The sequence below is a fragment of the Lynx rufus genome, unplaced genomic scaffold (genome assembly GCF_022079265.1).
Source record: "Lynx rufus isolate CCGP_SWC_20201006 ecotype Redwood Valley unplaced genomic scaffold, mLynRuf1.p SCAF_4, whole genome shotgun sequence".
In the NCBI taxonomy this organism is placed as follows: domain Eukaryota; kingdom Metazoa; phylum Chordata; class Mammalia; order Carnivora; family Felidae; genus Lynx; species Lynx rufus.
Window position 1 is genome coordinate 54,061,794 of NW_025814856.1, and position 14,081 is coordinate 54,075,874.

The following is a 14,081-nucleotide window of genomic DNA, read 5'->3' on the forward strand; positions in this document are numbered from 1 at the left end:
GGAGGTCAGGAGGCTGGGGTTGAGGGCTGGCCCCCCTCCCCATCTCTGGGCCTCATCTTTCCCAGCTATAAAATGAGGGGCTGCACCCATTCTCTGAGACCACGCCCAGCTCCGAAATGCGGTTTCCAGGATGACACATGTTAAATGATTCAGAAAAAGAACTCCAAATTTCTGAACAGCCCACGGGAAACAGGCTATGAGGACCCTGGTGTCCCGAGGCTCCACACCCCTCCCCATTTCTGCAGGTGAGAGTCCCAGCCTCCGGGCAGAGGCGCCAGCCCCCCAAGAGTCCCGGGCAGGCCTGGGCATCAGCATTCTCACATTGGCAGTACAGCCACGGAGGCCTGGTGGAGCAGGGGCCACTTCGAAAAAGGAAAGAAGTTAGGGGCGCCAGGTGGCTCAGTTGGTTGAGCGTCTGACTTTGACCCAGGTCATGATCTCACAGGTCGGTTCATGAGTTTGAGCCCCACACTGGGCTCACTGCTGTCAGCAAAGAGCCCGCCTCGGATCCTCTGTCCCCCTCTCTCTGCCCCTGTCTCACACTCTCTCTCTCAAAAATAAATAAACATTGAAAAAAAAAAAAAAGGAAAGAAGTTAGGGGTGCCTGGGTGGCTCAGTCAGCCGAGCGTCCAACTTTGGCTCAGGTTATGATCTCACGGCTCATGAGTTTGAGCTCACATCAGGCTCTCTGCTCTCTGCTTCAGATCCTCTCCCACGCCCCCACCCTCTCTGTGCCCCTCCCCGGCTCGTGCTAGCACCCACACTCTCTCTCAAAAATAAATAAACATTTAAATTTAAAAAAGGAAAAAAGTTAGGGAGGGAGGGCAGGCAAGAGCTGGAGGTTCAGAAACATGGCGATGTACCTGCGGTCAGAGGGCAGAGCTGGTCTGTGAACTCCCACTGTCTGACTCCCAGGCCAGAAACAGACACCAGGGAGCAGGGCTGTGCCCACCATGCCACCTAGTGACCTCTCTGAGCTTACAAGTCTGGAGCCCCCACCCCGCACTGTTGTTCAGACCTGAGGGCCCCACTGGGCCATGTTCTGCCTCCTCACACTCTGAGCCTGACCTGCTGAGACCCTGAGAGAAGGGGAGATTGGGACCCTGCAGCCGCCACACCATACCAAGGGCTGACCATCCCAGCCTAGAGGTCTGGCTGGGAACACAATGATCCATGTGTGTCCACCTTGAGGTCAGCCAGCCAGGGCAAAGGCCTCTGAGGATAGAACTTGGAGGCCTCCCTGGGTCTTTTCTCCTTACTGCTAATCAGACAGGGAGCTCCCTGAGGGGAACCCTGGGGGGCTCGGCATAACACTGGACCCTGAGGAGATGCCAGTAACAATAAATGATGACCATGCCCACATCAGAGATAGTCACCAGCTCACACAGCCCTCACTGTGCTCCTGGACAGTTCTAAGCACACCACACCGTATTAATTCACCAAATCCGAACTCCCAACAATTCTCTGAGTTAAGTATAATCATTACACCCATTTTACAGACTAGGAAATTGGGGCACAGAGAAGCAGAGCAGTTTGCCCAAGATGGAACTGGCAGCACAAGAGGCCTCTAGTTGTCCAGACTGTTTGCCGACCACCAGGCCAGAAACCTCGCCTAGACTGGTCCGTTTCCCGGGGAGCAGGGCCTGGTGCGGATCACAGAGGCCTCGGCCAGAGAAGCAACATGGCTAGGCCCGGGTGAGGCCTCCTGAGCTGACCGTCGTCCTGCGGGGCTGGGAGGGAGGAGCTTGTGTCCAGCTCAGGGTGAGCCCACACAAGCCTCTGGCCTCTGGGCTGCCATCTTCCGCAGGCTCGTGTGTAAACCCCATGGAATTTCAGGGAATGGAACCCACATGTTTGCAATCAGTTTTCATGGCTGCTGCCAGCTCTGCCTTGCAGCTGGCCGGGGGCTCTGTGGCTCTGTCTTCCCAGCTCCACCCCACCAGTGGGTAAGTGGCTGACAGGAGGGGCTGTGGGGTGAGGGTCAGAGCAGGAGCTTCCACGTGAGCCCCCCCCCCACCAAGGAAATGACGTGGAAGCATCTCTGAGGGTCCACCCCCCCCCATTCTCCTTAATCCCTATCTATGATCCCATGGCTTTGGATGCTTGTACCCGTTCTACAGAGTGGACCAAGGCTAAGAGTCCTGGCACACCTTTGCCCTCCTTTGGTACCTCCCCCCAGAACTGGCTAACCCTCCACGGGGCCAGCTGGTATGTCTGCTGCTGGCCTCCAGCCCCCACCATCTGCCTCCAAGTCTGGCCTGGCCTTTGGGGAACTTCCCCCACAGGCCTGTGGTTTGGGAAGACTGACTCTACTCCCTAGCCCCAGGGATAGGCTGGTGTCCCAGGCCTGCCCTGGACTCAGCAATTGGTTCAGGGAGTGTACGTGACCCTAGTGCAGCCAGCAAAAGTCAACTCTGGGACTTCCATAGAACCAATAAGAAAGAGAAGCTCTTCTTATGTTCTGGGGCTGCCAGGAAATCAGGAGCCTGCCTGGAGCTGCTGAGGTCAACTTGCTACCAAGGGGGGAGGGCTGCCAGAGCATGAAGCCCAACCAGAGGGGCAGGGAGCCCTGAAAACATGGTTGGAACTCCTGGATCCAGCTGTACCTGAAGGTGATGCCACCACCTCTCTCCCTCCCCCGCCCCCCCCCCACCCCAGATTTCACACTCATAGGAGTCAATTAATTCTGTTGCGGCCAAGGCTAGTTTGAACTAGGGTCTCCCCCAGTGCAACCAAAGGATGGGGCCTCCCTGTCCCATCTAAGCCAAGCCATCGACACCTCAGAAGGAGGCTGAGTGGCTTCTCCCCTTTGCTGGAGCGCAGCACAGGGCAGAGCCTGCAGGTTCAGGAAACCACGGCCAATCGACCACACTGCAGGCAGGGGAATAAGGACAGCTGCTGAGTCAGCAGTGCCAAAAGCCACAATCAACCCGGACAGGAGCCCAGTGGGTGCTGGTTCACAGAGGACCTCACCTGTACCCACACTGGGACTCACAGACTCTCTCACTGTCTCTCCCACATTCAAGGGTCAAGAACTGATGTCCCAATCCAGCATGGCTGGCCCAGACCCTAAACCCATCTCGCCCAGTCCCTTTCTACTGTTCTGCATCCTCACAGCCCCCTAAACTGCCCCTTGTTCCTACCAAACCTCTCTCCCCACTGGCTCCGAATGAAGTCCAATTTCACGGTGGCATCCATGCCAGGCTCCCCAGGAAGGGGGCCTACTGTCCTATCTCTCCTCCCCTCCTCTAAAACACCGCACCCTCTTCCTGGCACCTTCCACTCCTCCACATCCTCCTTCTGCACTAGGGAAGTGCAGGAGACTCCCTAGTGACAGGAAACTCAGCCCCTAGCACCTCCCCAGGGACACCTCCCTGGCCTAACCCAAGTCCTACTGTCTCCTCCCAGCTCTCGAGGGGTGCAGGCAGATGTGCAAACTCCCCTGTCCACCACCTAACCAGAAACATGTCACCTGCAGGGCTAACAGAGACATAAATAAATGCCACCTTAAGTATCAGTCAGAGACTTCTGCAGGCCTGGGGAGGGGGCTGCCTCTTCTCTTGCTAGATTACCATAGTCCTCTAAGACAGACCCTCTCTGGGGCTCCAATCCCAGTTCCTGCTAGATTACCATAATCCTCTAAGACAGACCCTCTCTGGGCCCACCGCTCCAGCTCCTGGCCCCCAGAGCTGCAGACCTGGGGGAGATGGCTTATGGGGTGCTGCCTCAGAAACACCTCTAGACTGAGCTCCTATGCATCTGTCAGGACCCTGCACAAAAGTCCCCCTCCCAGAGAAGTGCTCCCTGGCCCACCCAGCAAAGTAGCCACCCGCTCCTGAGAAGGATAGTGGCCTTTTAATGAGTACCTACTATGTGCCACATATGGAGTTGGTGCCTCACAGGTGCAATTCAAGACTCCCAGCACAGCAAAGTAAGGCCATTTTATAGTAGTAAAATGTACAATTACACAGTAAGTAAAATAGGAGATGGGGAAACAGGCACAGAGAGGTTCAGGAGCTTGACCAGGATCACACAGCCACAACTCACACCTCAGGCCCTTGGCTCATGATGGGGAGGGCAGAACTATGTCTAACTGGGTTCCTTCCTAGTGCCTGCTACAGACCCAGTCATACAAAGGGTGCCCAATAAATGCTGGATAACCGTGTTGAGCCTGTGGGTCCTCCTCAACAGCCATCAGGCTGCCACACGAATGCTTCATGTTTCACATTTATTGAGCCCCTCTGTGTACCCAGCCCTGGGCTGGGGGCTAGAAGATGTGGACCCTAAAAAAGAGCAGGACTCCTGCTTGGCCCGGACTCCAACACAGGGGCCCAGGGGCCTCCTCTATGGTTTGGCCACACAGACTCCACTGGATCTCTCTCCCAGGGCCAGAAGCCCCACATTATTGTCTCGGTTCTTTGAGGTAAGCTCCTGGATGACCCTTCTTCAAAGCAGTTCAGAGGCTTAGGCAGGAGGTGCAGAGACCAGAGGGTTCCAGGTGTGGGCCATGGAGCCCCTCCTTAGCATCTGAACACTGATCTGTACCTGCTTGGAGGGTTCCTGATGAGATTCTCTGAGCCCAGAGCCAAGAGGCTGGGGGTTCAGATGCTCTGGGGACTGGGCCCGCTTCCCTGGGACACATGCTAGGAAGCAGTGCCCCCAGGACCCTATTTGCTACCTCAGTTGTCCCATCTGGAAAGTGGGCGGGAGCATCTCCTTCCTAGGGAGAGGAGCCTCAGGCAGGGACTCAGTGCCTCACCCTGACCCCTCACAGCCCTGATACAAGACAGAGGCTCCAGCAGCCAGGTCTGAGAGGGGATGAGCTGTAGTCTCAGAACCTCGACACCCTCTCCCACCCCAGTGTAGCCATCCCACCTGGCTGAGCATCACCGCCCCAGCCAAAGCCTCATTTGGTCATCCCTGGTAAGGCTAGGATGGCCTTAGAAGCTTTTGGGGCAATGGCAGAAGGCCACCCTGCAAGTGAACACACGGCAGAAACCAACCAGGCGCAAGGTATGTGGCATTTCCCTTTGTACTTCTCCCCGTCTGCCAACTCTCCCCGCCACGCCCACCCTGGTGTAATTGATTCAATCCAGCCATCCCACAGCACCAGGGAGGGCCTGGATCCTGGCCAGCGGAGAATCAGCCTATAGAGCTCACGGGACCAGCATAAGCAACAGGACCTGGGAGCGTGTGGCTCCTGAGACCAGCTCACCTTCTCTGCTCAGGGACAGCCATGGCATCACCTGCTCCAGGGTCCCCAGCACCCATGCGGAGACCAAGCCAGGGGCCTTTCAGCCCACCTCCTGATCTTGGGAAGGAAGGAGAACATGGGCGCCAAGCCAGCGGGGCTTAGATTCAAGGTCCCAGTCTGGTATTTCCTGGCCTCAGGGACAACTGCCCTGAGCCCGCAGGTTGTTGAAAATGTTACAGGTAAAATTTCAAACTAGCCAGTACTGACACGGTGTGTAGAAAGGAGCCCTCCTACTACAGGTGGGAGTTAAAACTGGCTCAGGCTTTCTGGAGGCAGTTGAGTCAAAGATGTAAAAATGTGGCCACGCTTTCACCCCAATATGCCATTTCTAGGAGTTCGTCTCCAGGGAATAATCAAGGACGCACGCCATGCCCTGTCTATATCAGAACACAAAAAAGAAATGGGAAGTGATCGGTACATCCAACAACAGGGGATTGGTTAAATGTGCTGTTATGTGATGAGCCCAGCACAGCTGTTAAATCTGGTGCCAGGAAGAAAATTTAATGATGTGGAAATGTTCTCAACATATTAAAAAAAAAAAAAAAAAGTAATGAAACAGGCAGAGGGCATTCCACCCAGGCCTAACTTACCACGGGATTCGGTGAGGCCTCACACCGTGACTGGTTGGAGACACAGGCATGCTGCTGGGTGCACCAGAAACAAGGCCACTGTGCTGACAGGCAGCTGGTGCAGCTGGGAGACAAGGAGCGTTTCAGACACTCGGGTGCCCACCCCTCATTTCACCCCTGCCCCCAGGAACTGGGACCTAAGAGGCAGATCCCGGCCCTGGGGAGAAAGGTCTTCCTTCACCACCATCATCATCAGAGGGTGGGGCACTTTGAAGATACTGAGCTCCCTGCTATGAGAGGCATGCAAGGAGGATATAGACAAGCAGGGCCTTTAGGAGACTAAATTAAGGGTAATCAAAGCACTTCTCTCTGCCCCTGCAGCTTGAATGCCCACAGAAGCCAGGTTAGGGTGATAAAAGAGTTTGCTGCACATAAATGAGCCAGAAAATGAACAAGCGAGGGCCCTATCTGCCTCTAGCGCACCACTGTTTTTCTTCCAAGGGCCTTCCTGAGAGCAGAGACCCTTCCCTGTTCCTCCTCCCACCACCCAGAGGCAAGTACCCTGACCCACTCACGCTGTGTGTGGATACACTTGTCCGATGCGGCTGCAGTTGTAGATGGTGAAATTGGCCCTGACGATATTCCGCCCGTTGACCCTCACAGACATCTCAACAATCACGTGATCTAGAATGGACCAGGGGAACCAGGGAGAGAAGGACAAAGGGGAGTCTCCCCTGACCTCAGAGGATGTGATATCAGGACCCCCATGCCTGACATTCCATTACACCCCTTCAGGGCTGTACTCACAGCCCAGTGAGTGCGGTGCTTACCCTGGTGGGGCGGGAAGGGCGGGAACTGGTCTCTTGGCAGGAGGTTGCAGTAGGCGATCTGGTGGCCAAAGGCAGGGCCCGGGACCCGGGCCACAGTGCGGATGTTGTTCCCATAGTCACAGGCCATCTCCATGCCACTGAGGCTGGGCAGGCTGCCCGAGATCTGCAGGATCATGCCCTGGGGGCCAGGGACCCTCAGCTTGGAGAGTGGGAGCAGGCCTTTCCCTCGGGGCCCAGCCCCCACTCTAGCAACCCTGGGAGAAGGGGTGACAGGTGGCCAGGACTCCAGGCCAGAGGGCTATATCCTACATGGGGCTCACTAGGCCTCAGTTTCCTCATCTGCAAAATGAAAATGACCATCTTACAGTAGTCAAGGAGGCTTTGAGTCATCTGGTCCCTGGGACTTCTCTGACCTCATCTCCTAATATTCTCTCAAATCTACCAATCTGTTCTCACCTCAGGGCCTCTGCACTGGCAGTTCCCTTGGCCCAGAACACTCTTCCCAGATACTCACCTAACTCACCTACTTCATATCTTTGCTCAAATGTAACATCTGCACCATGGGCCTAGCTCCAGCCTCGTCTAAAATGTCGACACTCCGCCACTCATTCCCCACCCCTCTCTCTCTTCTGCACCCTTTTCCCCACAGTACTTTTCATCATCTTGCCATCCTATCTTGCACGTTCTCTCGCTCCACAAGCATGTCAGCTGCTCAAGGACCAGGGCTTTTTCTGTCTTGTTCATTGCTGTGTCCCCAGAGTCTAGAACTGCTGTTAGCACATAGTAGGTGCTCAATGATCTATGTGATGAACGAATAAATGAGTGGATGTATGGACAAACCTGTGCCTGGTCTGCTTGTGGACATAAAACATGTGAAGGGCTCTGTGATACAGAGTGCGGAGTGGGTGCAGAGGAGTCCCAGACCCCACCTGGCCCATTAGAACCACCATCTCCCCACTGTTGATAGGTGAGGATAGCCAGCTGCAGGGAGGTCACTGAGGGCAGGGCTGAGTGGGGCCCAGGCCTGCCTGTCCCTCAGCCCTCCCCAGACTGCCTGCTATGGGTGGGGAGGGGGCTGTGGCAGCTCCAGGCCTTCCTGAGCTCAGGCGAGGCAGGGAGTCCCTGCCTCCACACTGCAGATTCATCTGATCTGTTTCTGAGCACAAGAAATAGCAGCCTGGCACTTTGTGGTCCCTCTGACCCCTACCTGTACCGGGCCTGGGAAGAGGCAGGGGGTTGGGCACTGACTCTCCTTGTATCCTCCAACTTGCTCCCTCCCTCTTGAGACTCTGGAGCCTGCCTCTGTTGAGTTCAAATCCCAGCTCTGCTCCTCCCTAGCTGTATGACCATGAGCAAGTCACTTTACCTCTCGGTGCCTCAATTTCCTCCTCTGAAAAACGGGGATGTTAAGAGCATCCACTTCATAGAGTTGTATAAGGACCAACACAGGTGGACATCATGCACACGGCAAGTGTGGGCACTCAGTAAGTGCTCAGTAAAGCCCAGTCATTCTCATTCCTTGCCTCCAGGTCCCAGGGGCACTGGGGGCAGGAGTCTCTACCTCTCAGGGCTTGGGGGTCAGGTGAAGGGCAGCTCCCCACCCTGTGTCCCCTCCCTACCCCGAGCTGAGTCCCAGCTGCCCCGGGACTCACTGGATACTCCTGGTGCACGTCGATCTCTGCAGGCAGGACAGTCATGGCGGGACAGCGGCTGGGGCCCTCGCTGGCACTGGTCCAGAAATGCTGCTGGCTGTAGTTGGCGCAGTCTTGCTGCAGGGTGCACCTGGTGCGGCATGGCACAGGTCAGGACCCCGGCGGGCCCCTGGCCCCACTGCAGCTGCCCACACCCAGCCTCTGCCCCCGGGAGCCTCACCGTGTCTCCAGGGCACACCAGCCACAGTAGGCGTCGGCTGCACCCACGCAGTCCCCGCAGGTGGCGTGCACAGCACAGGCGGCGACTCTCACCCTGGCCATCTAGAGGCAGAGGGGAGGGCCCAGCTCAGCGGGGCTGCCGGCCTCTGCCCGGGGAATCGGCAGTGGCGAGGGCCACGAGAGGCCGGGGAAATTGAGGCTCGACGCTTCAACAGGGGAAATTAGGGGAAACAGGGCTTCCCTGCAGAGGTGATGTGTACACGGGGAAGGCGTGGGAAGGGAAGGCGCCCCTGGTGGGAGGCAGAGAGGAAGAAAGCCCACGTGTCCTGGGACCCCGTCAGGCCAGGGCTCTGGCCTTACCTGATGGGACGTCATCAGATAAAGGTAACCGGGGTCTGCTGGGTCGAACTGCATGACGTGGTGCACAGGCTCCCCGTAGGCCACCGTCACCACCCGCCTGCTCACCACCTGCATGCTCTCGTTCAGGTTGATCTGTGGGGGTGGGACGTGGCCGTCAGGGTGATGGGGCACTGGGAGGGTGCCCACGGCAGGGGATATGCCCCTGGAGGTGGGGATCTGACTCAGGCTTGGGGTCTCAGCCTCATCTTATTGCAGACCTTCTAGGACTGGTGGGAAATCACAGACATATAAGGGGGGTGGTGGCTTTGGCCTCTCCACCTTTGCCTCTGCTGTGGCCCCACCAGGAACTCCCTCCCTGACTGATCTTCTCCATCACATCCCGCCCTGGGAATACATGCAGACCTTACACTTTACAAAAGATTCTCTGGGCAGCTGTCTGGCATCATGCCTAAGAGCAGGGATGTGGGTTTGAATTCCAGCTTTGACATTTACGTGCTGTACAAACGTACAGGTTGTCACTTCCCCTCTGGGAGCCTCGGCTTCCTGACCTACTAGGACTAATGACGGCACCCGCCCCTCGGGACAGTGGTAAGCACAGATGGAGAAGATGCCTGCGAAGTGCTGATGGGGCCACACTTCTCATGCCTCCCCTCTTGTGCCCATTTCACAGATGAGGAGATGGAGGCCCAGAGAGGCTACAGACTTGGTGAGAGTCATAAAATGAAGACACTTCAGGGTCACAGTGCAAGCCCAGGCCTATCTGACCCCACAGTCCAAGGATGAGGCTAGAGGGTGGGGTCCAAGGTCCTGGCAGGAGGAAGACCAGGACCAGCTGAGGCCTGGAAGCTTCTCTGGCTCTGAGAGTCCCTCTGCATGTCCTCCTGAGGACAGACAATGTCCACAAGAGCCCCATCAAACTTTGTTCTTTTTCAGCTGGCCCCTCACACTTCCAACACATTGCCTTGTCTAAGGCCCTGCCAGGCCCTGACTTGGGACCAGTAGTTTAGATGTCTCCCTGGGCCTCCTACTGCCTGGCCTTCTCTGTAGGCTCCAAACCTTTGGTAGCTCCCGCCTGCTTATGGAATAAACTTGTTCTGGTATTCAAGGCCCCGACAACCAACCCCAACTTACTCCGCCAGGCTCATTTCCACCCATTCAACCCAACACAAGCATTCCAGCCTGTAGGCCTTTATCCACGCTGTGCTCCCTGCTGGAGTATTTTTCTTCCTCCACTTTCAGCCAGGATCTGTCCTCCCAGGGCCTCTTCTGGAAGAGTTTCTCAAATGCCCTCCACACACCAAATTAAAATTACTCTCTTCCCAGGCTCCCACAGGCTCTGTTCCAGCCCAAGACATCACCTGTCCCAGGTGACCTCTGGGTAGGGTCTGCCCAGGCAGCCTGGCACCTGCTCAGTCTCCGACCTGCTCCTGCCCTTGCCCCAGGCACCCGGCAGACACTTGGTTTATTTCCACTCCTTCAAACGTCTATTGAGCACCTACTGTGCTCCAGAGCCTGGGCTAGATGCTATGATCTAAGCCCCGAGCAGGGAAGGGCTGGTGGGAGAAGGTGGTGCCCAGCGCAGGGTGGTGGGTAAAGAGGCCTGGGTCAAGGGATCATGAGGGCTCCTGGTCAGCTGGCCCAGGGGCAGCTGTGTGACTTCGGGGCAGTCGTTTCCCCTCTTGGAGGTTCAGCGTCCTCACCTGGGAAATGGGGATCCTGGCACTACCTGCTTCACAGGGGACAGCAGACTCTGACCACAGTCTGGGATGGTCTGGCTCATTTCCCTCATGACAGATGAGGAAACTGAGGCTCAGGGTGAGAAGCAGCCACCCCCAGGTCACACAGCTGGGACCAGCAGAGCCAGGATCCAAATCCAAGTATCTGACCCCAAAACATGAGTCTCACTGTCTAAGGACCCTCACTGGGACTTCAAAGGCTGAGGAGGATGCCCACCCCACCCCATTCCCTCCCTGCTCCCTGTGACACCTGCACCTTTCACCACTGCTAGCGGGCCAGCTAAGGTCCCGGGGCCAGGTGGCCAGGGCTTCAATCCCCAACCTACCCCTTGGCCCGTGGCGTCCGCCTGGGCAGCTGAGGGAATTGAGTTATCAGATCTGAGTCAATTAGGCCAGGGCCTGGCACACACTGGAGATGTGCCAGGCAGCTGACTTTCCTAACAGGCAGAGGGTGGGAGGTGGCTGGGAGGAAGCTGGCCCAGGCCCTGGAAAGCCCTTCCTACCCCATGGTGGGGAAAGCAGGTGCCTCTCATCCTTCTCAGCTCCACGAGTGTTGGGGCCAGGCATCATCACCTCCAGAAACCAGTCATCTTGGTTGGGGAGATCTTCCGAGGGCAGCCAGCCAGGTGGGGGAGGGAAGGGCAATGAGAGCCCCCACTTGCCAGGCTGTGGCCTTCACCCGTCAAAGCCTAACAGCAGTCTCAAGAGCCAGGGCTTACAACCCTTCCCAGATGGGGAAACTGAGGCCCAGAGAGAGAAAGTGCATTGCCCAAGGTCAAGTAGCCAGCAAGCGGCAGAGCCTAGAGACTTGAACTCAGATCCCTCTGCTTCAAAGCCCAAGTCCTAGAGACCAGAGGGAAGGGCCCTCTCTCAGGCCTGGTTTCCTTCTTCTGCAGGACAAGGCAATTTGTTATGAGCAAGAGTAGAAGAAACAGATGTGAAAAATGCTTTGTAAACTGTAAGGTGCCAGGCAAACCAGAGAAAATGAAGGCCAGTATTAGACCTCTAGTGTCCACCTGTGCAGCCTACCCAGGCTCAGCCTCCCCCCACACCCTCCATCTCCCTCAGACTCCCCAGCCCTGACCCCCCAGCCCTACCTTGAGCAGCCGCCCACTGACTGTGCCCAGGAAGACCACTGTGTAGTTGCTGACACTGGCCACGGCCACAGAGGAGAGGCCCGGGGCTCGGAACACAGGCGAGGCCTTCAAGGGCTGCAGGACGGACAGTGGGTGCTGCAGGTGCGCAGCCCCACAGTCCAGTTGCTCCGGCTGCAGCTGGAAGAGAAGCAATATGTCACACCTTGGCTCTAGAAACTTCTTTGGCTCCATGCCCACACTGTATGTCAGACCTCAGCATCAGAGCTTTAAAATCACGCTGCCGTTTTACACGCCCTGCTCTGGGCTGGGGCCCAAACATAAGCAGGACCCTATCCCTGATCGCAGACGGACCCCTGACCTCAGCTTCAGTCCCAGAGCTGCCTCGGAGACATGACATTTCAGGTAGTAAGAACCACATAGGAAAAGTTATGGGACGGAGGCAAGAAGAGCCGGCAACGGGGCAAGGTCAGGAGGCCGGGAAGGTGAGGACAGGGTGAGGCCTGCACATCCTCATGACCTTGGAGCTGCCCCTCCTGACGGGTCACAGCGGGCAGAGCAGAGGAGCCCACACCAGACCATCCTCTGCTTCAACTTACCTGCTGATACCCAAGAGGTATCCCTCCTGCCTTGGCTGGGTCTCGACAGCAACCAGGGGGGTTTCCTTCTCCCAGGTCCTCTGCTCTGACCCCGGCACCACCATCCAAGTTCCCAACAGCTCACCAGACCCCAGACTGAGCCCCTCTCCTCCTTGCCCAAGATATATCCCCCCACCTGCCCACATCACAGATGGGCAAACGAAGGCAAGGCGAGTCCAAAGGCACAGCCCTGCCATCTGCATCAGCCCAGTGCCACCCCCAGTGGCGACCCAGTCCCACCGCACACTGGAGTGAGACCAACGCAGCTGGTGACCCCAGTCCCCAGACACTCCCTGGACTCATTCCCACCTCCCTCCGTGTCTTGTTGCTTCTTCCAAAGGGTCCTTGTGCAGTTTGCACAAAGATACAAAACAGGCCTCCAGGATGCACCTTTGAGAAGATAACTGCGCAAATCCACAAGGATGCAGACACAAGCATGGTTTAGAAGAGGAGGTGGGGGAACACAACCTCAGTGTCCAGCAGGATTGAGCATGAAAATAATGGCGCATGGTCCAGGAGGGCTGCCCCCACCCCTTGGTGACACCTCAGATCTGTATGGATTATGACGGAAAGATAGCTGGCTGAGAAAAGTCACAGGATATCATAGGGACCATTTTGGTAAAGCTAGTGCATACACAATGAGGTAACGGTCACAACAGTAGACACATTAACAGGCTGTGTTTACGGAGAACTGAGATTGTACCAGGACTGTGCATCGACTCCCTAAATTCCGGCAGCCCTATGAGGTCCCATGTCACAGATGGGGAAACTGAGACTCACAGGGGAAGGGGCCTGCTCTGGATCAGTTGCAATGTCGTTCTTCTAAGACGAAAAACTGGCAGCAGACTTGAGCCACACCTCGGCCCCCTGGAGGCTGGGATGTGGGCATCGGCGGGTCTGAGCAGGGATTCAGAAGGTCACCAAAATGTAGCATCAGAACTGGCTTTAGGGTGTAGCCTTAGAGTCATTTTGCTGTGGCTTAAAAAAATTTTTCTTGGGGCGCCTGGGTGGCTCAGTCGGTTAAGCGGCTGACTTCGGCTCAAGTCATGATCTCGCGGTCCGTGAGTTCGAGCCCCGCGTGGGGCTCTGTGATGACAGCTCAGAGCCTGGAGCCTGTTTCAGATTCTGTGTCTCCCTCTCTCTCTGACCTTCCCCCATTCATGCTCTGTCTCTCTCTGTCTCAAAAATAAATAAACGTTTAAAAAAATTTAAAAAAAAAATTTAAAAAAAATTTTCTTAACGTTAATCCATTTTTGAGAGAGACAGAGACAGAGACAGAGCACAAACTGGGGAGGGGCAGTGAGAGGGAGACACAGAATCTGAAGCAGGCTCCAGGCTCTGAGCTGTCAGCACAGAGCCCAACGTGGGACTCAAATTCACAAACCATGAGATCATCATGACCTGAGCTGAAGTCGGACATCAACCGACTGAGCCACCCAGGCACCCCCCAAAATTATTTTTTTTCTTTTTGTTTTAACTTCTATTTATTATTGAGAGACAGAGAGAGACAGAGCATGAGCGGGGGAGGGGCAGAGAGCAAGGGAGACACAGAATCTGAAGCAGGCTCCAGGCTCTGAGCTGTCAGCACAGAGCCCAAGTGGGGCTCGAAACCACAAACCACGAGATCATGACATGAGTCGAAGCTGGATGCTTAACTGATTGAGTTACCCAGGCGTCCCTGTTGTGTTTTGTTTTTTTTTTTAATTTCTCATTTATGCTTTTTGTAAGC

The 14,081-nt window shown here is 56.1% G+C and overlaps 1 protein-coding gene across 1 annotated transcript in view; it reads right to left on the reverse strand.

The window, feature by feature from the left end:
* PLXND1 (plexin D1) overlaps positions 1–14,081 on the reverse strand; it is a 60,160-nt gene that overhangs the window by 28,156 nt on the left and 17,923 nt on the right. The window contains exons 2-8 of the mRNA XM_047095818.1: positions 11,718–11,894; positions 8,885–9,016; positions 8,526–8,626; positions 8,306–8,435; positions 6,654–6,831; positions 6,399–6,507; positions 5,845–5,947 (exon numbers count right to left, since the gene is read on the reverse strand). Of these exons, the coding sequence (XP_046951774.1) occupies positions 5,845–5,947; positions 6,399–6,507; positions 6,654–6,831; positions 8,306–8,435; positions 8,526–8,626; positions 8,885–9,016; positions 11,718–11,894 (930 nt within the window). The remainder of the gene's footprint in view (positions 1–5,844; positions 5,948–6,398; positions 6,508–6,653; positions 6,832–8,305; positions 8,436–8,525; positions 8,627–8,884; positions 9,017–11,717; positions 11,895–14,081) is intronic.